Source organism: Bombus affinis, chromosome 10 (genome assembly GCF_024516045.1).
Source record: "Bombus affinis isolate iyBomAffi1 chromosome 10, iyBomAffi1.2, whole genome shotgun sequence".
NCBI lineage: Eukaryota > Metazoa > Arthropoda > Insecta > Hymenoptera > Apidae > Bombus > Bombus affinis.
In genome coordinates, this window is record NC_066353.1 from 431,777 (window position 1) to 455,965 (window position 24,189).

Sequence of the window (24,189 nt, forward strand, 5' to 3'; positions counted from 1 at the left end):
GACCCGGTGTCACACACCCGATTCCTCATCTCGTTTTCGTGGATGTCAAAGGGAACGATGGTGTTTTCAGTACTACAAACAAGCAGCAGCTTCTCTTCTTGCTGGTAGTGTCCCGCGTTACCTAATTGCCAGGTCCGAAGCGAATGTGTGTGGCTACGCCCGGGCCAGCCTGTGTATTTCTCGCTATCGTAATTTGTACGCTCAATTATCTCCATTGTTCTCGCGATCGAGCGCGAACACAATCGATATACAATGGGCGTTTTCGTCTGTTTGCCAACCTATGGTCGGCCACAAAGCGCGTGGAGAGTAGACGGTTACGTGGCTAGAATCAGTGCTGGAATCGGCAGCATAGATCACCCCATGGACAACCGTTGCCCGGCTACGAGCAAATAGAAACAGAGTATGTACCTGCATTAATCATTTTCAGTATCCAACTGTTGTACTATTCCTTTGTTCTTTCTTCTTCGTCCTCTTCCTCTTTCTCTATATCCTTGTCTCTTCCGTGTTAACAACTCTTCTTCCTTCCGGAAGAAAGTTTTTAGAAAATAGTCGATAGCGAGGTCGTAGAATTAGACTGAAGTTACTAGTTGTGCTTCGAGGGTTGAAAAAGAGTAATTTTAAGTAATACTAAAGCATTACTAAATGATGTGAAACTTATTATGTAGTTGGATCTAATTCTTTATGAACCAAATTATAGATTATATATTACATATATATGCAGATATAAATTCTGCTTATAAATTATAATCTATAATTAGAAGAATTAGAATGTACTAGAATAATTATTGTAGATTGTAAATTGTGCTTACAGATTATAAATACTAAATAAAAGTATATAGATTATAATCTATAAGCAGGATTTATAATCTAATTATTCTAGTATATAAATACAATAATAAGTGCGATCTTGTATGAACAACTTTGTATTCACTATGCGATATGTGCGGCTGCACATGAATGGATCTAACTACTTAATGCTTTAACTCGCAATTTCACTAAATCGGTTCCATTGACTGTGCTCTGTTTTTCTCTAAAAATAGCGTATCGTTGAGTATGTATTCGCAAGGTTGTGTAGTGATAACACTTGAGTCATTTAATGTAACATTTTCATGGGGTTTCAGTTATTTAACGTTGGACTAGAATAGCTCAGTACTGAAACTTGCGAGGTATCTCATACTCGTGTCGGTGGTTTAATCGAAGCTTTTGATAAGCTTTTCGATAGTTGAATTGTTTGAACTACATAGCTGAAACGATTCGTTGGATTTATTGATTCGTATGGCTTTTGGAATCTTCTAATAAACCTTCCAATGAGGTTATTTCGCGATTTCTGCTATAATATCACGATTCATCAAGCGTAATTAATTTTAATTTCAATCTAGTTGATCTCTTTTCTATAGATTATCATTGGCTGGTAAATTGTTCATCGGATCGGAATATTAATTTCATTTGTTTGTACGAAAAATTTCTATTTCAATACGTTCAGTGTATTCTATTTTGCCTGAGTGCCTAGTGGAATATGATAAGGTTTTCATTAAATTGCTTCAGATCTTCACTATGCAGTTTAGAAGGTGTGATTTGTAACTTGTCATAACTACTGTTCAGACTCTCTAATACATTCCTGCATCGATTCGAATCTTCCCATGACTGAAATAATTTATTTTACCACCGAGAAATCACTTTACTTTCGTACAATTGTGGAAGAATTTGAAAAATCCAAGAATTAAATGGATAAATTGTAAATGCAAAAATTGTATTCAGGTGTGTTAGGAAGGAAAAATTTAGAAATACGTGTCCGATGCATGTTAATATTAAATCCTTTGGTTATTAACGCGTTATCGACTAACATAGGCTACTCCAATTAATATCACCCTTTCTGGCTAACAAAGCTTTGATAATAATTGATCTTTTAATCCAGTTTTATCTCGTAAAATATTCACTAAGTCTGCTAGAATATTTTCGGATATTTTTTCATTTTTGCATATTGTATACATTCTGTCCACTTTTACGCTTTTAAATTTCCCACAAATGCATAACAATCCACAGTCCACTCATCGTTATGATCACTCTAGTATTTCCAATGTTACAGTAACGAAAAAAGCTGAACACGTACCCTTTAACAAATTTTTTTTTTGATTAGATCAAACGACTTGTTTCTCTTTTATAAAAATTAGAAGGATCAGCTTAGTAGATGACTTGTAAAAAGTGTTGTAAAATAAGATTTTTAGCCGGACCTATAATGAAACTTTAAACAATACGTTTTCTTCGCTACTCCGAGCAATTGGAATTTTTTCGAAAACATTTTTACGCGTCATCTGGTAAACCGAAGCTTATACAACTTCTGAATAAATAATCAGCTCGTCTGGTCCTATTTCAAGGAAACTATTCGTGTTTTAAAGACTGTGTGTTCAGTTTCGCTTATTGTTCTAGACACGCAACATTTCGAAATCGTCTACCGACGTGAGCAGCAGAGTAGCCGCATATATCCGCTAAATCTCAACGAAATCGCTTGTATATTTTCGCGAAATCGGAAGTCTTTTAAGACCTTTCCTTACCTCTTGGTGGATTGCTAGTCGTCGATGTTATCGTAGCCCGATATTTGCCGTTTCTGTGGCGAGTTCGAGAGGAGGGAAAACGCCAACCCGGAAACGTAATAAAGCGACGGTGCATCTGGTAGCGGTGCGATGCTCGGCTCGCAGCCGCAATTTCTCTCCTTCTGCGACTGCTCGGCCTAAGTAAATACTTGCCGATCCTGCGGATTGCTCGCCGCCGCAGCTGCATCGTCTTGTCGCTGTCGTTCTGCATGTATCTCGCAGCAAATTAAGGCTCCGCTGTTTACCGAACCTTCAACAGGATACTGGTTCTCCTCCGCGTCGATGCACATTGCGCTTTTGCCTCTCGCTTCGATCGACTCCGGCGATCGTTTATGGTTCCGGTGATACACCAGCTGCTACACGAAATATCGGCATCAAGGAGTGTTTGTTTGTCTGTCTGTTTGTTTGTTTGTTTATTTGTTCGCGTGGAGATGAGGAAGGGAGGAACAGGGCAGCGTATTTTTGGTCTGTTGCTTCAGAATGAGATTTGAAGTTTAGGTAGCAGGATTAGAAATGAAACTTTGATTTTCTGTGAGAGACAATGGAAATCAAAAGTGAGTATACTGTTTGAAATCGTGAAATTTATTCAAGAACTCTTTTATATGTAGAGAGGCATGTATGTGTGTGTTACGGAGATATAAAGAGATATAACTCGTATTATACGAATCTCATTTTTGTAAAACCTAAAGATACTCACGTCGGATTTTCACTTGTGTCAAATTTATAGGAATTTGATTCATAGGATTTATGGTTAGGTTGGGGGGAGGGGAGGGAATTATCGTTGTTTATCGAGACTGTTTAAATTGTTTCCTTAGCTTTTAGCATTTTAATTAGAATTCATCTGTTCCTTGAATCGAAATTCAGTAATGGTTTCATGTATTGTAGAGAAATTGAAAGATCATGTTCTGACCAAATTACAATTCTACTTTCTAGTTTCCTTGTTTCCAATTAGCATACTAAAAACTTACTGTTGTTAATTAAATTGTCCAAGCTCGGAGAAACGTTATTTTCCTTTGAAGTCTGGTATTGCAGACGAGTGTAGTGTCTACAAGGAAGATGTTAAAGTGAAAGTTAAGTAAAGATTCACTCGTTATAGAGTACAGAGAAAGTTGGATTTTTGGCCTGAGTATCTTCAGCCAAGTACAAGAAGAGACAACGTAATAAATTAGCGAATATAGCCGTTAGACCTTTTCACTGCTGATTCTTAGATGCAACGATTAAAAGTATTGTCATGATTTTCATGACGATGTGAAAGAGTACAATAGATCTTTATTAAGCAAAGTAAGGATATCCATTCTCGCGTCTGTTTATACAAGAAAGTAGCTGATGGATCTCCCACCGCAACGACGAAGAACGTTCATTGAGAATGATCGAGAAGACGAGGTATTATCCAATAAAGAAGTATTAAATTAGCACTGTTACCTCGACTGATGGACGTAACTACTTAATTGATCGATTTCTCCCTTTTGATCAAATTTTCTTGTTCCATCGATCTAGTAGAAATTCTTTGTTTTTTAATTTAATTCTTTGTTTAACGATGCTTAACCTTAAAAGCTATTTTCTAATTCTCTAATTCTTTGATTGTCCTCCAAATTTTAATTTTTCAACTATGCAAACCTCCGTCCTTCTGAACCTTAATTTTATAATTCTTCAATTTCCTAACGCTCTAATTCTGTGATTTTCCGAACTTCTAATTTCTCGTTAATTCAGTCTTAAAATTCTATAATTCTCCAAACTCTTCAAAGCTTCGGTTCTCAGTGTTTCCAGACTTCTGAATCCTTAGCTCCTCGAATCCTTTATCTTCGCGATTCTTCAGCTTTTCTAGTCGCTCAACTCCGCCACTTAAACGTTCTGCGATAATTAGACAAACCAGCGAACCCATACGAGCCGAAGTTTCCTATTTTCGCAATTAACTTGCGTTTCGAGTATGCCTCGCGTGTCGATCGAAAAAATAACTGATCAAAAATCATTCCAAGTTCCACCTGCACGGTAAACAGGGCGTACTTCTTGTTCGGCTTCGTTAAAATTGAAGCAAAATTCAGTAACCAGTGCGTTTCGAATTACACGTTCGTTAAGAAAGTTTCACCGTGGGCTGCGTTGCCGGCGCGGAAAAGATCGCCTGACCAAGTTCGACGGTTCATTATTTCCAATTTGAAGGGATCCTTGCCTCGTTGCTGACGGCCATTTCGCGGAGTTAGTTGCAAATTACCAGGGAAATTACAACGTCGGCTCGGCTTGCCTCCGCTAGTTGTAATTTCACCGGCACGATAGTCGAAATCGTCAGACAACTATCTCTCTTGGATCCAACCCTGTAACCTTTACCTCATCGATCTAACCATGCTCACTTATTCCTCCACATACTTGCTGTTTACTTAAAGGATTTTTGGGAAATATCTGTGGAAATGGAGAAAATAAATTATACTTGCTTAATGTTGTCTTTGACACTAAAGTTATTGTTCTAACAATAAGCCAGTGTAGAGTGCTGTTGGTTGTAAGGTCTTCTAAAGAAGTTGAATTTGACGAAAGATTTAATTTTTGTAAAGGATAATTTTTGTTTAATCTAGTTACGTATGTTTCGTATTAATATTTCTCTTGGAAATTTCCATCTTCTATTTCTAGTACAGGTTTAACATTTGATACTGTACATTTGTAAATGTTTAAGATTCTATGTAAATTATAGTAAGCCGAAGTATGTACATACTTGAGAATTTGTATAACCAGTAACAACGTGAAAGGAAGTTCGAAGGAAGAAATTAGCGTATCGTCGACTTAATAAACATGTAAAAAGCACAACTTTCGATATCCAGTCAAGTCTAAGAAACTTCCTACGAAACTCTACGCTTGCCACGCTTAGTACATATTAGCATAAAAAGGAAGAAATAGGATCAGGTAGCTTCAACAACTTACTTATTCCGTGAACTTGAAAACTTAATTGAGCTTTGCACGAAATAATCAAACATCTTGGATAAACGCTATCTTTGATAAAATAATCAAATTATAAGAAAATAACTCAGCAAGTAGAAGTATAAACAATTAACCTTCAGCCCTAAAATTTCAAGTTTCTCTTCACATTCGATCTGTAAATCGATACGATTCTCTCGACTGAGAGGAAGCTCTGACCGCGATGCGGCTTGATCGACCCCCAATCTTGCAGGACAATTGCGAGATATTTTAGCCTGGACGTTTCCATTTTCTCCCCCAATGACGAACACGCGACTCCCTTGAACGTAATTGCGACTCGCGTTATGCAAGCGACAAGAAGGAGATACGAAACGAGACAAAGAACAATAGAGTCGTGGCTTTTAAGCACAATTTCTCGCTATCCCGGCGTCGGAATCACCGGCCATCGACTTTTAACAGACTCTAATCTGTCAGCGGAGAAAAAGTCGTTCGGGGGAAAAGTGGATGATGAACGATAACGCGTCTGCACCATGTCGAAATGAGAAAATTCTTCGATCAGTCCGAGTCCTCATCTTTATCGATCTCCTCGATGAGCCTTGGCCGATGATATTTTTTCGATTGATTTATGTTTAGTTATTTTATCGAATATCGAAAGTTCCATCTACTGAGTCTTGCTTTGCTTGTATTTATTTCCGTTATTTGTTTCATTGAGTATTATATTGATTGAATTTATGTTTGTTTTTTATTTTACCGAGTATCGGAAATTTGAATCGTGCATTGATTGTTTGTTTAAATAACAGTAGATTAGTTTTGAAGAAAATTCTTCAATCAGACAGAGCTTTCGTTTTTGTCGATTTCTTTTGACCGTTGATAATATTTTTCGAGAGATTTATGTTTGTTTGTTATTTTATCAAATATTGGCAATTCGATCTTGAATTTCGTGTTGGTTTTATTCATTTTTGTTATTTATTTCTCCCAATATTGTATTAATCGTGTTTATTTATTCCACCGAATAGTGAAAGTTCGAGTCGCGCAATGATCAAATATTTGTTTTTCTTTGTTTAAATTCAACGTATAGTAGGTTAAGCCGAATCTACGCTGCTTCACTTCGAAGAAACACGTTTCATCCGTGAACTATACTGAGGATAAAAGCAGCGTTCATCCGACGTGTTTCTCCAAAGCGAAACGATGTAAGTTCGGGTTTAGTTTTACAGTAAAGTACTGTAAGGCCACTGAATTTCTTTTCGTTCGGTCGCATTACACAGCACAATTATTTCTCATTTTCTGTGTATGAACTTCCTTCATTTATCTTCTGTGTCCGCCATTATAACTCCCCCGCAAAGAATCATTTCCAGGAACATGTAACGAGTACGAAACAACCATTTTTCACTTCCTGCATGTCATATCAACTTCATTCGCCTCTCCTTGTTTCGCTCGTCATTACGCCTGCCCCACGAGAAATATTCTAAGCCCATTGATACAGTCTATTTAATTTATTTAACATCTGCAAGAAGATCGCTTTTTATTTTCTATCGGAAAAAAATGTAAGAAGTTTCTTACAGCTTGGTACGATCTGCAAACAAACAGTTAACGTGTATATTTCATGAATTAAAAAATTAACAAGGAAATTAATAAAATAAATAAATGGAAATAGTTATGTTTCACGCGATTTCGAAATTGCAAATTGCAATCTCTAACTGGCATTATATATCATATCGTGTGATAGCTTTTCACAAAAATAAGCAAACAATATTTTAAAAAAAAAACCCGATACGCTAAAGTAATATTTTTATTTTATACGAATGCTTCGCGTTGAGCTACCGTATTTTTAATGGCGCAACTATACATAGAAATAAACAATAGAGTATAACAAGTAATACTATATAGCAATAATAATAATTGTTATTACTAAGGAGAAATTACAACCACCATTGTCGTTGTATTTTTAGGAGATATTTTAAATTTGCAAAATTAAAATTTACTTGTAATATAAATCACTACGTGCTAATAATAAATAAGATAAAAAGAAATAAGTGAAAACACTCAGCATCCCGATTGAAATTCCGTCGAAGATGTCAGAAATTAATACGAAGAATCATTTCGAACGATATTGTTAGCGTAATCCGCGCCAGATTGTAATCTTCGAATCCACGAACGAACAGAAGTTTCGTGGAAACTTGGAGTCCCACGGGACAAAACGGCACTCGCGTCGCGATAAATCGCGAAAGATATATAGAATAACTTCTTATTGCGGCTTTGGTCGACCGACGTAAATCTTGCCGCCCTTGTCATCGCTAATTCTAACCGTGGGGTTTGTCGATATTCGCTCGTTGGTTATATCGGTCATTGATGGCCGACAGAGGGAAAAGTTTTAATGAAAACGGTGAGCGTGAAATTCCTCATAGCCGCGATGAAATGCTTTACGACCTGTTGAAGAAGGAATTATTATGCTGTTCGTGTATAGCTCTCGGAGAAAGGAAATCGATTATTAAAGCAGGGGATGGGGCTTCGCTTTTTTCGGATCCTCGGTTGGCAATTGTGGAATCTCTGTTACCTTTGAGAGATCCTGGTAAATTGATCGGTCGACGTAATTCCATTTATATTTTGTTTCGTACTTGAGCGCTTTCTTTGTACACGCAGTCTGAAGAGTAACGGGATCCGATTTTTGACAAATTATCGTATCCTTCATAACGTACCACTTTCATTTCATATCGTTCTTTGAAAAATTCTCTATCATTTCTGCTGGCTTTCATCGGTTACGTTCTTTAGTTATCACTTTCGATCAAAGAATATCAATCAAAGCGGTTTTCTTTTTGATGATTTTAACGAAGAACGAAATAAAAATGTTTTTTCTCTTTCATTATATATAAAAATCTTTTTGCGCGATAGTTAAACTTCTAAATTCTCGACATTCAGAAATGACATTAAGCTTTTGCAAAAATCGAAGAAAAGATAAATCTTTAAAAGCTTCTCGAACTTTGTTACACCGAAAGACAATTTTCCTCTTTGCCACTTACGATTGACTTCGTTATCGTTTCCGATTGTTTCACTAGAAACTTTTTGCGAAACGAATAATCGGGAAGAAACGCCGTTTAAATATCAGGAACAGGGAAATTGTAGAAATTCGTTTCAGATATGTCGACGCGTGCATCGTGTAAAATCATCGTTGTTTCTGTTCTGCTGCCGTTCATCACGATGGCGGTACTCTCATCCGCTTATAAAACAGCAAAACAATGGCGGAGAACGCCAAAACTCCATTACGGCTTTTCACTGGAAAAGTGAAATCCCGGAAACGCTAGATACTCGTGAGCTTCCCATTTCTGTTTGATAATACGCGCATATCCGAGCAATCGATTGTGCGCTTTTCGCTGCCTCCCCTTTGACGCGAAAATTTAATTGAAAAGTAGGATTTCGCGTTAATTCCGTTTCTTCGTTTGGTTCTGGTGACCATTTAACCGAGAAATTGAACTTCCAAGTCGAATTAATATTTCATTAATGATAAAAACGCGTTTAGAAGAAGATATTTACAAATTACAAATATTTTAGAATTAGGTAAAATAGAAAACTATAGGATTTGAATTATGTAGATTTTTTTTGTTAATAATAAGCCATTGATTCTAACACTAGAATTATCAAATCCATAAGAACCATTGGTTTCAATCTTTTTTCAATTACAATTGGCAAAATCGTGCAAGAGCTCTTGGTCAAATTGATGTAGATCTTTCCTGAGATCGAAACATAATTATATTAGGTTGTCCGAAAAGTTTCTTTCGTTCTATGAGAAAATAATAGACGCACAATGTTTTTCGTTTTATATTATTTTAGATTATTTTGAGATTGTTAAGATAAACACCGCGACATTTGACAGACTTGGTTTCACGTTTATACGAAGGTGCATTGTTGGAAAAAACACGTTTGCGAAAGAAAGTCATTTTTCGGACAATCTAATACATATTTCATTTTCACCATACCATTTTGATTACAATTAATCACATACGTTATATTTACTTATACATCAGAGACTAGTTGTTTTAGCGTTAAACGACTGGGATTGTTTAGAGGAAATAAAAGTCACGCTATGCTTGCGTAATATCTTTTATCTGAACAAATGAATGAATAAATTTCACGTGGTCGTAGGTAAATTATAGACTGTCGAGAAATAATTAAATTAGATCTTGAAACAAAGAAGCATATAAATTTATTTGTGACCGCAGCAAGCTGTATTCTCAGAAACGTGTTAATTTTAGTAATAGACTTTTCACGAACAATCATTGGTTAGTGGATAAGTACAACTTATATTACAACAGGAATATTGGAACGCCTTCATTCGTCTCGACATTTCTCACTGACGCACGAGATCGTCGGAGAATGTACAGCTATTTGATTACCATCCCATGATTGATTGCCTTGGTTAAATAAACGTGTCTCGCGTCGAGTTAATGTCAGATATTATTTAAATGAATTATTAGCTATCCTGGCTCCCCAGACGGTTCTTGAACTTTCCCAATTTATATTTAGACCGTGTCTCGTCTCAATTTATTCGCATTGAACTATGTCAATCGCAAAATTTAAAATTGCAATGCTTAGGTGACGTTTTGTTTCAAATCTCAAGCTTTCGAACGGTTAAACATTCCAGTCTTTCAAATTGTTTCTAATCTTCAAATATTTAAATTTTTCAACTTTCAAATTTGTGCGCATTTAAATTTTAAAATAGCTCCCGGATTTCCAAATTCTCGAATTCTAGCATTTTTCAATTTCCAAACTCTCAAATTTTCGAACTTGCAAATTACCTAACATCCAAATTTTCCAACATACAAATCTTCGGACCATAAAACTCTCGAATACTCAGGTTTTCTAATATCGAAACCTTTACATATTCGAACCTTACAATTATCTGTGAATCAAATCTCGTCACATTTCAAACGCGACACTTATGATGGATACACTTAATTAAATGATACACTATATTATTATTATTCTTAAAATGATACACTTTTGAGGGATACCACCGTATTTTCCCTCGAAAAATATATCGGATATCGCTGAAAAGAGTGGCCTCACGACGAAACGTGATATATTCAATTTGCGTTTTCTTTTTTCACGCGGTATAGACCATTAGATTTCATACGGACGGTACCTTTTCCCCTAAATATTTTCCTGTTTGGTCGAGAAATGGAGTCGATATGGACAAACACGCGAAAGAGACGGTCAGAGACTGGGAGATGAAAAAATCGGCTGACAAATATTCCAATGTTTTTTATGATATGTTGACCAACGTACCTAGTTGGTTCGGCCTGTTTGGTCAGAAAAATAGTTTATGTCCGATCGATTTTCCGACTCGTATTCTTTCTCCTTCCCTTGTTGATGCTGGTTGACGAAAATATTCATCGCGTTCGAATTTTTAAGGGGATATTCTAGTCTAGAGGCATGAATTTCGGGTCGTTTTTGAAGCTTTGTACAAACGAAACAAAAAATATTTTTACTATCCATTTTTTTTATCATTTGTTTATTGATATTTTAAGATTACATAAAAAATTAACTGAAAAAAAATTCAAAATTTTTTTTTCGCGTAGAATCACCTCCTTTCCGATTGTACCACCAGTTACCAACCAGCCTGTATATACGCAACGTGCGTAATCATCTTGTCTACAAGTTGTTGGAAATACATAACATATTATAACCTCTTACCTCAGCGTTATAATTAATTCAACTACCTCTATTATCTTAAATGAAATAGGGGATCGATCAGTTTCGTGGCGTCGATTGTATATTGTAACGGGAATTTACGACTCTCGTTGACGCGCTTCTTGAGATCGCGTCTCTCTGCGAACGGTCGACAAAACAGGCGATGTTACACGTACAAGTGAAATTATTCACAGTAAAATCGATGAGATATGATGATACTAAATAAAATCACAAACATCAGAAAGAAGATGCTATGAAGCTTTTCTTTACCAAAATCTTCTTCGATGCACGTGAATCAGACAGCCCTCGATTAATCCAGGTCCGTTTGATTTTCTGCTTTCAGTCGTCGTGAGATCGTAACTCGAGGGGAGGAGAAGGTGGCAAGGCGGAAAAAAGAGCGATATTTTCAGTGCAGCGAAGTTTCGCAGTTGGTCAAAGCTGAGCTAAGAAAGGCGCCGGAAGAATGGGGGAGAGCCAGCAACAACATGAGCCCCTGCTTCGTTCGATCAACAACGTGTACGTGTCCCTCGTTAGGTTCATCAACAAGACGATGCGCAACGTCGTTCTCTACTGGATTGATTATCAAGGTCGGGCTGTCAGCTACGGTGTATTGTCGCCTGACGATTGTCTCGACATCGACACGTTCGTTACGCATCCGTGGATCTTCGTCGACCAAGAAACCAAAGAAAGGTAGGATTCCTCGAAGATTCTTCGAAATCGAAAAATTGGATCCTCTCGAAATCCGTTGAATTTCCAAAGGCACTTTTGAATCTTAACTTTCTTTCTCCTTTTGTTATGTCGATCGTATTTGAAAGGAACCATAGGGTCTGTTGCTTCTTCCCTTCGCGTTTTCCTGATTCGCGTGGTCGAATGGTAAAGGGGCTTTCTAACGATCGAAACAGACGATGCTATCTCCATTAATGCGGTTAGAGTTTGTTCTGTGGGGATCTGTGCGTTTTGCCCAGACGCTGAACGAAGAAAGAGTTGGTTTAAAAACATACATTTAGATCTAAGCAAAGATTTTACATGTTTAGGTTTTTAACTAATAAGAAACGCGGCGAAGAAGATACGTATTACAACAATTCTTAAATTCTAGAATTCTAGAATTCAGGATATGACAGACATAACGATCGAATAAGAAACGTGGTACTGCATGTTCGCCACACAAGGAAGTACTTGTACATATCTCCATTGGAACTTGAAACGCGATAGCCACTACAGCTTTGCAAGATTCAGCTTCAACAATCGAAGCCAACATCGCTCTTCTCGTTACCAAAATTAAACTACATCACCGCTTCGCCCTCCATCTTCCAAAAATCGATAGAAACTACTTCAAAATCCACCTTGCCATTCAGGAAAAGCTTCAAAACGCTACAACTCTTTCTTCGTTCGACGCGACTCCAAATTTCCTTCATGAACAACGATTAGACCATAATTATCAGGCGAATGAAGGGCAGCTGGCTGCACGATGGGGATTTTTAGGTACACAGTGAACCAGAAGGACGTGTTCTTCCCGAGGCCGAGTCCGTTGTTGTTAGTAAGGCAGGAACGTCGCTACCCCATCAGGGTGGCTTTGCATCCCCGTCGAAGACGCGTAAGGATCGACGTCTTCATCACGCTACCGGTTTATAGCCTGCGCGAGCTGTGTCTGAGGTCCATCAGGCGTCTTTTGACGCACGATGAACAGGCGTTTCAGCTCGACATTCCGAGGAGCCTTCAGTATGAGCTCGCGGTCATGCTGCTGAAAAACGAGGCACTAAATAACCCTCCAAACTTGTAGCGATCGATCCGTACGGCTTAGCGAGTGCCAGCCCGGTGTCTCTTCTGATCCCTGGATCTCCGCCATCGTGATATTCAGGTGACTCCGGTCGGAAGATTCTGCCAGTATAGCGGTTGGTTTGCCGGTGGTTTCGCGGGGAAAGCGTTTTCCGGTCTATTGGCTTTGAAGAGGAACTTACTTTGGATTTTCGGGGTTGCTGCGGCATAGCTTCAGGAAATTGGACTTGGAGGCTTCTCAATGGAAGGTGGGATATTTCAGGACGGTTTTTGGAGGATCCGTTGGCGGCTCCGCTGGTTTTTAGGCAACACGCAACGAGCTAGGGATTTTCGAACGATGTTAGAAACCGCGCGAGCGACTACATATCTGTTGATCGCTTTATAGCGCCGTATTCTGACTCATGGAAGTATTTGAGAACTTACCATGTAGGAATCATACATTTCGGAGTTTCGTTAGTGCCGTGACGAACACGCGAGTTTTGTGATATAACAAACCCGAAAGCGTCGTATGGTAACGTAAGTATTTGAACGCCATAACGTGCGAATCTTTTATAGATACATTAGGCGAGTTATACGAAACGTTTCAGAATTTCGTTAGAATTCGATGTAGCGAGGTACGAGTATCTTGATACATTGTTAAGATTTGAGAACGATGAAAACGTGGCAGTTCGATTTTACATGGAAGACCAAGACAGTAGATATTAAAATTGTAATGCAAGTACATTTAGCAGAAATAAAAGAACACAAAAATCTGTAGAAATGATATTAATATAAAATCATGAAAATTCGCGGAAGAAACTTCTCCGGGACGAAGTTCGGATTACAACAAAACTATATCGCAAATTCGCGGAACAAACGTTTGGCTGGATCGGCACGTGTTTGCCTCGACTCACCGAAAAGCCACGATAGTCTGCTGAGTTACGTCGCTTCCCTCTCGAAACCGCGATACGTGTACAATGTGTACATACGTGTAATATATGTGTGTATTTTATCGCTTGAACGTTCCGAGCTTATCGGCGCGCGCCGAATTCCTCCAGAGCCTGTTCGCCTTCCGCGAAAAAAACACCAGTTTCGACAATTTTTAACCAAGCTGGTTCCCGAATCTATTTGTCACTTGTTGCGACAATCAAAAAAGCTCTTAATATTTGGAAAAAAAATTGTAACACTCAAATAGACTATGGATATTCGTGATAAAATTTCTTACTTTATGAAAATAATTCAAAGTATAGGACCTGGACAGATATCTGTTTCGTCTGTTAGGAACTGCAGCGAATATACTCTTTGTATATTTTGTACGCTTTTGTATATTATGCTCACTCTTTGAATATCGCCGCTTTTAAATTTGATCGATGGTGGATCGTTTATCGTTTATACACGACATCAAACAAAAAGCTTTTTTCATTCTTTTCGTTTTTCATCCTAATGAAATTTTTGGCAATAGAAGAAACCACGATTAGATTGAAAATAATTCAACGAAAATAATTAAACGTAGAAAATATTAAAAACGTTGCAAGTACAATATATCGCTGTTTGAGTTCTTTGATATCGTTTAATTCTTATCGTGAATTGTTATGCACGTTGCACGTCGTAATTTCGTTTAACTCTGTTCGAAGCGCAAGGAAAATTAACACATTCCACGTGATATCTGATATAATCGATAAACTATCCGCTTCGGTAATTGTCTTCCTCTTTTCTTTTATTTCTCTTCGTTGATTGCAATAATCAATAAACTGTAAGTAATTAAAGTCTGATAAATGTAATTCTGAATTAATTGCGAGATTAAAAACGATCTGCGTTTGGTAGATTAATTAAAAGTAGGATCTCGAGAGAACAAATATTTTACTGGTTTCCTTCGCAACTCATTTTTGTCAATTTTACAATTTAATAACATTTTCATACATATAATTAGTCTACGGTCGAATGTTACTATTATTGTATCAATTAATCATGGTTATTAGTAAGTTTATTTTAAGGTACATAAAGGAGCGAACTGTTGCTGCCGTAGAGATAGTTATTCATATTTTTCATATCCTATATTTTCATAATCCTAAACATTCGCTGGTGTTTTATCGGTGGAAATGTTGCTACTTTTTAAGAAACTCCCTTGTGACAAGGGACATTGCGGTAATCTTTTATTAACTCGATGTAAATTACTTGACTTGTAAGTATTTTTACTCGTGAATACTTTTAAGGTGATTAAACGGCATGAGAAAAAATAGTGATTTATTGTTTCCTCGATGAACCTATCCATCGTTCTCTCCTTTCGTTTTTAAGCTTCATTTTCCCATTGGTTGCGGACCAGAAGATTTACGATTATCAGGAAAATTGTCCGATAAAACGTAGATGTAGGGAAAATCACTTGGAATGGGGAACGTCGTTGTTTGATTATTTAAAAAAACATTTAATTCTGTTTAAAAATCTTTGCCATTGAACAATTTATGTATTTCTATTCTGTTATCGTTTTAACGTCGATTCGACGGTTATGCGGTAAAACCGAACATCCAGGACGAAGGAGAAACAGCCAGGATAAAAGCTTCGAGCGACGAATTCAAACGAACAATTAAAATATAGAATCTTCCGAAGTATGATTTTAATGAATGGTTATTTTAAGGGAAGGGGTGTGTTTTATCGCCGAAATTTTTGAAATTTTATCTTGTATCGATGAAACAGCTACAAGATAAAATCAAGCATATCGGAGAAAAACGAAGAATGAAACTTTGAATGTGAAATATCGTTCTTCGATTTCTCTAAAAACATAGTTAGCAGTCCTTTCTACCAGAAACTTAAAACCTAGATTTTCTATCATTGAAAAAATTATTCCTTTGGCGTACCTGGAAAAAAGAGTTACTTTAATCCATGTAATAGTCACTTGGTCTCTAATTAATCCCACCGACAAATGGAGAGAGAAAGAGAGAACGAGCGAGCGAGAGAGAGAGAGAGAGAGAGAGAGAGAGGGGGGGGGGAGAGTAGAACATCGACAATCTCGGGTATCTATTCAATACCGAACTATCAGCATCATAAAAATTCCTGGTCTTCGATTTATCACTGTTTCGAACTTACCCCGCTTCCTTCGATATAAAGGAACAAGGCGAAAATAGAAGAATGGGTTTGAAAAATATCCCAACTCCTCGAACAAAAGGAGAACGCTTCGTCTTCTTGTTCATCGATCGAGTTCGAGTTTCTCGAGCTTCCACTCTTTCGTAGAAAGTGTCGAAAATCTCCACGAACGAGGCGAGGGAGAAAAAGTGAGAGGGTAGAGAGGAAGTAAGTGAGGGAGAAAAAGAGAATGAGAGAGAGGTAGAAAATTTCTTCGTGAAAATCGCAGCCAAGCAGTTGGTAATCCGGCCTCGTTTCCGCAATTCGTAAGTAGAGTTACGAAGTTATTAAACCGGTTCCTCATCCCTCGTCTGCCTGTAATCAAGCATACGATCCGCTCTGACTATCCCCGAGAACTTTCCTTCGGGATGTTTCCGTCTGCTGAAGTGCATACGTGCGTTGATTAACCATTAGCCGAGTTAAATATATCCTGGCTCGAAACACACCGCGATAATGCGCGCTCATTGCGGCGAATAATAGGAAGATCCGCGTCTCTATAGCTCGCGCCGATTATGTCGAAACCTCAAGACCGCTTCCCCCACTTGGAGTCAAATTAACGGTAGTGGTGGGGGATGGTTGTGACTAGGAAGTTACGCGAGAAGGTATGGTTGTTGAAGATGGCTCGCTTCGTCGTGGAAAAGCGTCACTATGTATAGACGAAAGGAAGCTTGACGAAAGCTGAACAGTACGAAGAAGCAATTTTAGAAAACAACATTATAATTGGCATTAATGGCAAAACCAAGCTGTGTTCGAGCAACGAAGTATATTCATTTTCGCATTAAACAATACCGTAAACATTCTCTTACGATATCCTCGAATCTAATTGTGAATCAAATCTTCACTTCGAGAAAGCTTTCCTCGCGAAACAAAAGCAAAGAACAGGCTTTCAAGAATAAAGCACTCCATTAAATTGACGGAACAACGGCGAGGTATGGTTTAAAGAATTTCCGAAGCGCAGACTGTCGTCTTGGTCTCGATCCTTTCGCCGTACATTGTACGGTCGACAATGGACCAGGAAGCGTCGCGAAGAGAATTGGTGATGATGATTCAGGCTGGTCTGCGGCCATTCGCAGGGACTACGGTCAATTAAATGCGCTGCAAATGGACTCTGGTTACTACCTCGTTAATCTGGCCCGATCCTAATGGATCTTAAACGCACCGCGAAATGTCACAGAGTGGCGGAAATCTAATGAGCCACCTGCCGGAAGTCTTACGACCGTGACGTTCGGACCATGCCGTGTTCAACTTCCTACCAATGGGATATTTCTTTCGGAATGGCCGCTGTTTTACGAGTGGAACGTTTTAAATTAAAATCTTGCTGAAAGAGTTTCTTTTCTTTTTTATTAATGCTATTAGGTTGATGGCATTTAAGTTTCAGGCAGTTAGAGAAACACGGTACTTTCAGAGTCAACGGGCTTTCGTTTTTCTACGAGTTTCAAGAAACGTGGTTCTGTGCAAAAAATTAAACTCGCGTTAAAACATTGTCGACCGGCCACGAGTAAACTCGTGTTTTCATATGTAAAGTTACATCGTCAGATTTTATGTAAAAGAGTAAAGGTGATGCACGTTAATTCTTGCATAAAATTAACGGTTAATGATATGTTAATAAGTACGATTTTTTATATGCTTAAATGAAACGCGAATTGTCGAAGCATAATCCTTAGTTTCTTATTGTCGCATATAGTATGTTTCTTGATTTTAATTCATCTGAAGGATAAGGTAAAATTGCGTCCAATGTCTTTGGTTTTTAAATATCGAATAAGGCAGTGTTACGTGAAGGGATTATGGTAGGTACATACATAGCATAATATTGTCAAAGTAGTATGAATGGAGCGTGAAAAATTAATACATGTAAAGAATGTAAGATCAAGGACTTGAAACTTTGAAGAGTTAATAATACCACGTCGGTCACACGCTAAAGAATATTTTATGTCCTGTAAATCTTGAAGGATCATTAAGAAATCTTCCACTTTTTTGCACGTTGAACAGATGGTTAAAACGAACCTTCGATAAGCTTTCGAATCTCAATGCAACCTTAACGAGCTTTTGAGTTAGTTCGTTCCCAATTTCTGCCAACTTGCGATTACTACTACTAAACCAGAAGTAATTTTCTCGGTACTATTTCACGAAATGCGCAAAACTTTTAACGGAGCAGTCATCCAAATTCATCGCAATTTTAATCCACTCCTCGTTTGAAATCATACCTCGATTCTAGCACGCGAATAAAATATCAAAATGTATAAAAAGAGAAAATCCAATTTTCTTTAAGAAATGCGAAACTCTTACCATGCGGGCTATCAAAAGTAAAATCTATTCTCCACGATATTTCCAATCTTCGTTATCGTCGCTTATAACTGGATTGCTGCTGTTTACGTATATCTGAGAAATTTAAAGATGTAGAAATCTACAAAATGTTGATAATATGCACAAATATGTGATATATCTAGGGTAACTATTGTGATGAATTTCATTCTTTTTAGTTACGTTCATAGAGATATAAAATTACACAAACATCCGCAGTCTACTAACAACCACATACATATGTGCGGTTGATGCAACGTTAAGAACTAGTATAAAAATATAAAAACGGATAAGTAAAAATAGAAAAAGAGTGCGAAAGACAATTTGCATTCTCGGTTACGTTGCTTGAAACAAGAGGAAAAGGAAACGTCGCTGAAGAATCCCCTGTTTCCGTTATTCAAACACTCATCGGTTTCGCATTGGACCGGCGCATTGACTCGGTCTCAACGTTTATTTGCACGCGAAGATACGCTTCGTGACTGTTGTCTCTGCGTCGTGACTCGAAGTCGCGGTTACAGAGCAGAGAAGAGAAAACGCGGAAAATCTGTGGAATCGGGGTCGAGCCGATGTGAATCTCGTTGCGATTCTTCTTCGACAAAAGAGAAGTCACGAGCCTCTAGAGACAAGTATTGCGAAACTAATTGCGAATATTACGAAACAATTGACAGCATAGCTAATAAATTGAAAGTTTTTCTGTTTCTGTGAATCATTTAAATAAAAAAATATATATTTCATCTATATATACGATATTGGTAATCGCCAGAGAATTTCAATATTCGGAAGTTTGACGAGCTGATAGTTTAATATTCCACATCTTTTTCCTCCCCTTATTTTGTCAATCATTTAAATATACGTACGTATAGATGTTAGTAGTTGCTAAGGAATTCTAAAGGGAGCTTTACATGTTGAAACATGTAGTAACGCGTGCATGCACATGTGAGTTTCACGATACATGTTACAATGCGTATAGATGTGTATGGGCAAATGAGTATTAAAACCAACTTGTATCGATGCAGGAATATCGAATATGATTTTGTAAAAAGTGAATACCCTTCTGAAAGAAATCTTCTTTAATTTTTTATTTTATATAATCAGCATACCTCCTATTAATAATAATAATACTAATAATAATAATAATAATACCGGAGTTAGGAAATAACCAGACATGTTGAAACACGTGTTTCAACGTCGGTATCACACCACAAGCAAAATGTTGGCTTGAAACTGATGCAAATTTCATGAAACCTAAGTGTCGATGTATTCATCGTAGCATGTTTCAACCTGTAGAATGTGCTTGATACTTGGTAGTCTAGCGAGACAATAGCTTCGTGTTTCTTTATCTTTTACCATACGTTAAAGGTCACTAAAGCTTTTTTCCGTACGAACGTTTTCGTTCTTGAACCATAAGTCTGCATTTCCTTCCTCGTACAATGAATAAGAAGAAGAATATCCTATCTTTCTCGTGACCTAAGATTACCAGCGTGTAATTTAGTATACCAAGCCCCTTCCCTTACAAAACAACGATTAAATTAAACACCCTCCATCCACGTTCTCATAGAAAAGCCTCCGCGACCTACATTCCCTTTAATTTCCTTCTCCACCGGAACTACCACTATACTACGACCCTGTAAACGGTGCACAGCCTCAGAAAGTCATGTCTGAATTTCTGTTTTTCTTTCGAAGACGTGATCCTACTCTCTTATTAAAGGCCACGTTTCAGAAAATTTATGTCACTGCGTTTTAACGCCAAGCACACGATCTCGGCGACGAAAATGGCGATGATGTTCGAAAGCAAAATCATGGTTGCTCGTTATTTCTGCGTACCGACGCGCATTTTTAAATGAATTGGATTGCTCATCGGCATCGCCAACATTGGCAACGCGTTATTCGGACGTTCGATACTTCTGCGCTCGTGCGAAGGAAACGTTAGATCGAGTTATAATTTGGTTCGACTGTTGTTATAAGAGCACATGTTATTACATAAGAGGTCATGTTATTTATTATTTTCCTATGGAATCTACCTAATCAAGGAGTCATATTTCTATAGATATATGTACTTCTATATTATGATCACATAGCTAAAATCTTAAACACACGTACTTGCGAATACAACATGATAATGCATAACATTTGGATTAAATGAAGTTCTACTACAGCAACAAGCATATTATCGTAAAGGCTAATATAAACACAAATATAATGATATACAGTGTACATGATAACATGTGATACAAATAACGTAGTATATACGGTATAAATGTAAACAAGAAAAACGCAATGGTATAGTACTACGTTCTTTGTCTTGAGCCATAACAAACTTTCAAGAATGTAACAATTACTGGGATTGGCGATTCGATTTCATTCGAGTCACACCACGCGGCAAATAAAATCGAGATTCGAAGGCCGTGCCAGGGAACGAACATTATCACCGTTGGTGATCCATTCCCCTCGCGACCAGCTGTTACGAGCCTCGCATATTCGCCGCCATATTCCTATTTGCGTTTTCATGAATTCAATGGACGCTTAAGGACGCAACCACCTCCGTTATAACGGAAGTTTCGAGCGCTCGTCGACTTAAGCGCCGACTCTGCACCGCGGTCACGTTTGCACTGCGAAATGCCTGCGTCGAGAATCATCGAACCAGGTTAACACGCACTACTGTCGAGTTTGTTTCGTCGGATGTAATTTCACACGGCAATCGTTCGTGCAAAGGAAAAACATCTACCTTCGCTAAATTAAACCATTGTTGAAATGGGAAAATTTTTGGAAAAAGTTACTCGGTAAATTTTCTATCAGATCTAGTTTGTGTTTTATAGCTGCTTCATAGCAGAGTTTCGTAATGTCTTCTTTTTCATAGACGTGTAGGTATTGGAATCAAAATGAAAAAATTGCAGTACCATCGATCGAATGCGTGTTTGTATCCCGTTTGTGAAAATAAATGTATATACACAATTCAGTGGTTTTATATATTTCTATTTCGTCATTGATACAGGTAAAATTGAGAAATACACGAAATTTGTAGTTGAAGATCGTTATTTATAAAATTATGATATGTATATAGTAACTTAAATGGAGTTTTAAAGTAAGGACAAGTAATGATGTTTTGGTTTAACGAATAATATTCAAAACAACGAACTGATTACAATATTGTCGTACGTCTTATTATCATACTCGGCTCTCCATACTCTTCGGCTCCTCCACTCACACTCTCCGGCTTCTGTACTCACTCTCTCTGACTTCTCAACTCACTCTCTACGATTTCCCAACTAGATAATACCCCCTGGGCTAGCATCCCTTTGTCTTTTCTTAGCTCTGCCACGCATGTGTTCTGCGAAGGCCCGTGGCCAGGGTCGCGTAGGCCTTTTCTACGAAACTATTCACTTGAAGGACCGACGGCACATTGATGGACCCGACGACGCCTCGGCTCTCGCGACATTGTTTATGGTTCGTCCACGATACTACATGTATAGGACTGGAGAATTCTCTTTCTTTGAAGAGCATCGTTTGGTACGACGAATTCTATTGACACATTGTCACACGTGTTTTACGAAAGCAAAAGACGAATGTTCATAGGTTGAAAATTTTATCGTCCGGCCTCCCACAGCGAGCAATCTACAATAAATTTTTAACCGGACTGATACTTCATTATACTATATCGCGTGTTGGTAGCATGCACTAACAAGGATATTAATAAGACGTATCTTTCAAGCAAACTTCTTAACGTACCGAGTTATTAAAGCCAAACCCGCAAGTTCAACTATTCTTGTCAAGTTCCCTAATCCAAACAGCATTACAAATTTCGTTATTCGAGTCCAACTAAACTTTCCCTAGGATTTGTCTTTACTACACGAGTTCGTCTTTCAAAGTTGGCAGCAATTATCGCGCTTATTAATTCCGGTTTACTTTCAACATATTATTAATTTCCACCCTAGTTAGCTGCCAACTACGTAACAGTCTAACATTTCCACCATCTATTCGCTATGGTTTATCGAACACTTTGCCAAATTACAGTCTTCTCCAGGAATTGTGAAAGACAAAAACACACACACACACAAAGAAAAAAACAGGATGAAGAAAATCAATGTTGGAGAAAATGGAAAAATTGGAAAGAAGAGTAGTAGGATTAAGGATGGGAATCGCATAATTGGTAATTAACGTTTATTAGACATCCCATTGAGAGCATACCGGCCGCGTAATTTACCTTTTGCTCCCGTGCGATTGCATTATTTATGCGGGAACACGCGATAACGGCCTGTACCCGCCGTGCAACTAATTACGATAGGATGTTCACGCTCGTTTTGCAACAATTTGGAACGGAAGCATCGGGACGGTCGCTGCGAGTAACGCGGTCGAGGGTCAAAAGGAAGATCCGTGGTCGATGTCGAAATATCGCGTCAAAGAGTGGAACCCATTGGCTTTTCGTTCTCTGCAATTATAGCGCGCATTAAAACGGATGCGCTGGATAAACAATGGCCGGGAGCGTTTTGCGAGCGGCATTTCCTGCGGTACCACAAACCCATCTCTCTCTCTCTCTCTCTTCTCTCTTCCCTTTCTCGTTCTATTTTCCCTTAAATTTCTCCTCGTTCACCGATTCAAATCGATCCACCGTGTTTTCATTCATTCCGACTCTTTTCCTATTCAACCTCCCATCGTCCGCGTGTATCGAGTGTCGTTATGCAATTTCCAGGCTGACGATAAAAAGAAAAGACCGAGGGATAGTTGTTTTACGATCGCGCTCTATTTACTCTATTTAGTTAGTCATTTTCATAGTATTTGTTAGTATATTTGTGTAGCAGATTTATTTTCATCTCGATTATAATTTCATTCGATTATAATTACGAGCGGGTTTACGACTGTTCGTTTGTTTCTTTTTCGACAAAAGTAGCGTTTCGTCGAATATTTTTGTCGAATAAGGGACTCATCAAACCATTCGATGTTTAATTAAATGAAATTGTCAAAGAAGCTTCTTGCTTCAGCTGTTTCTCATTTTGTATTAATTACACGCGAATGGATGTGATCATCGCTGGATTTGCATTCGCATATTCGGTTTGCGCTGTTGTGAGCCGCGCGCCGAATTTCGGCACTTTCCATCGGTTCCTAGTCTTTCTTTTATAAAATGAAATTATCAATTTCCGATACTGATTAAAACTGCAGAGGTACGTTTATGATTGCTGAACAACGTTGTAAACGAAGAATTTTGCGTTTCTTCGTATAAAAGGTTGTAGAAAATTCTAGCGATAAAGGAAATATGTATAAGACCACCAGGAAAACAATTTCTGCGACGAAAGAAGATTATTTTAAGTACATTACAGACGATAGTTTAATGAAATTGAAAAAAAGAATGCAATGATTGCTTCGGAATATGAGAACGATAGTTGTGGAATAAATCTACTCACATCTTGTTTATATTTATTTCTTCTAATTATAGTTTACAATCGATTCAACTACTGTAATAAGTTATTATCGATTCAGTTGAAATCATTACGTCGAACTTTATTATTTTTTCAAATAATTGATCTCTTTTCAAGAATGTCATGTGAACGTGATATAAAAAGAAAACAGATTCGGCTTGGAAGAAAAGAAGGCTGTCAATCTGCAATATTTAATAAATACTATATTTTGTAACGATCGAAGGACAACTAAAGCGTAAGTGCGAGATACAGCACTCGAGAGGTATCCTTCCTCGAAGTGTCGTTTAAATCATCCGCGTCGCATTCCTAGACAGCAGCGGATGCAATTTGCCAGAGAGCACGATTTATGCGCATAAATGTTTGTAAATACATTTGCCTGTCGGTTTATTGAAAATTGATTGTCGTGGGCTTTGCGCGCACAGGTTGTT

General features: G+C 37.8%; 2 protein-coding genes across 2 annotated transcripts in view; both read left to right on the top strand.

Moving 5' to 3' along the window:
* The window catches only part of LOC126921207 (prolyl 4-hydroxylase subunit alpha-1), a 369,220-nt gene that overhangs the window by 78,818 nt on the left and 266,213 nt on the right, over window positions 1–24,189 (top strand). The window lies entirely within an intron of this gene.
* On the top strand, window positions 11,641–12,957 carry LOC126921273 (von Hippel-Lindau disease tumor suppressor). Its single transcript, XM_050732728.1, has 2 exons — window positions 11,641–11,867; window positions 12,660–12,957. The coding sequence occupies exons 1-2, from the start codon at window positions 11,641–11,643 to the stop codon at window positions 12,955–12,957; spliced, it is 525 nt and encodes a 174-aa protein (XP_050588685.1).

Bases quoted from the DNA above. Each gene is read 5' to 3' on its own strand.
- LOC126921273 (XM_050732728.1), top strand. From the start codon at position 11,641: ATGGGGGAGAGCCAGCAACAACATGAGCCCCTGCTTCGTTCGATCAAC. The intron at 11,868-12,659 runs GTAGGATTCCTC...GGGGATTTTTAG, and splicing joins GACCAAGAAACCAAAGAAAG to GTACACAGTGAACCAGAAGG.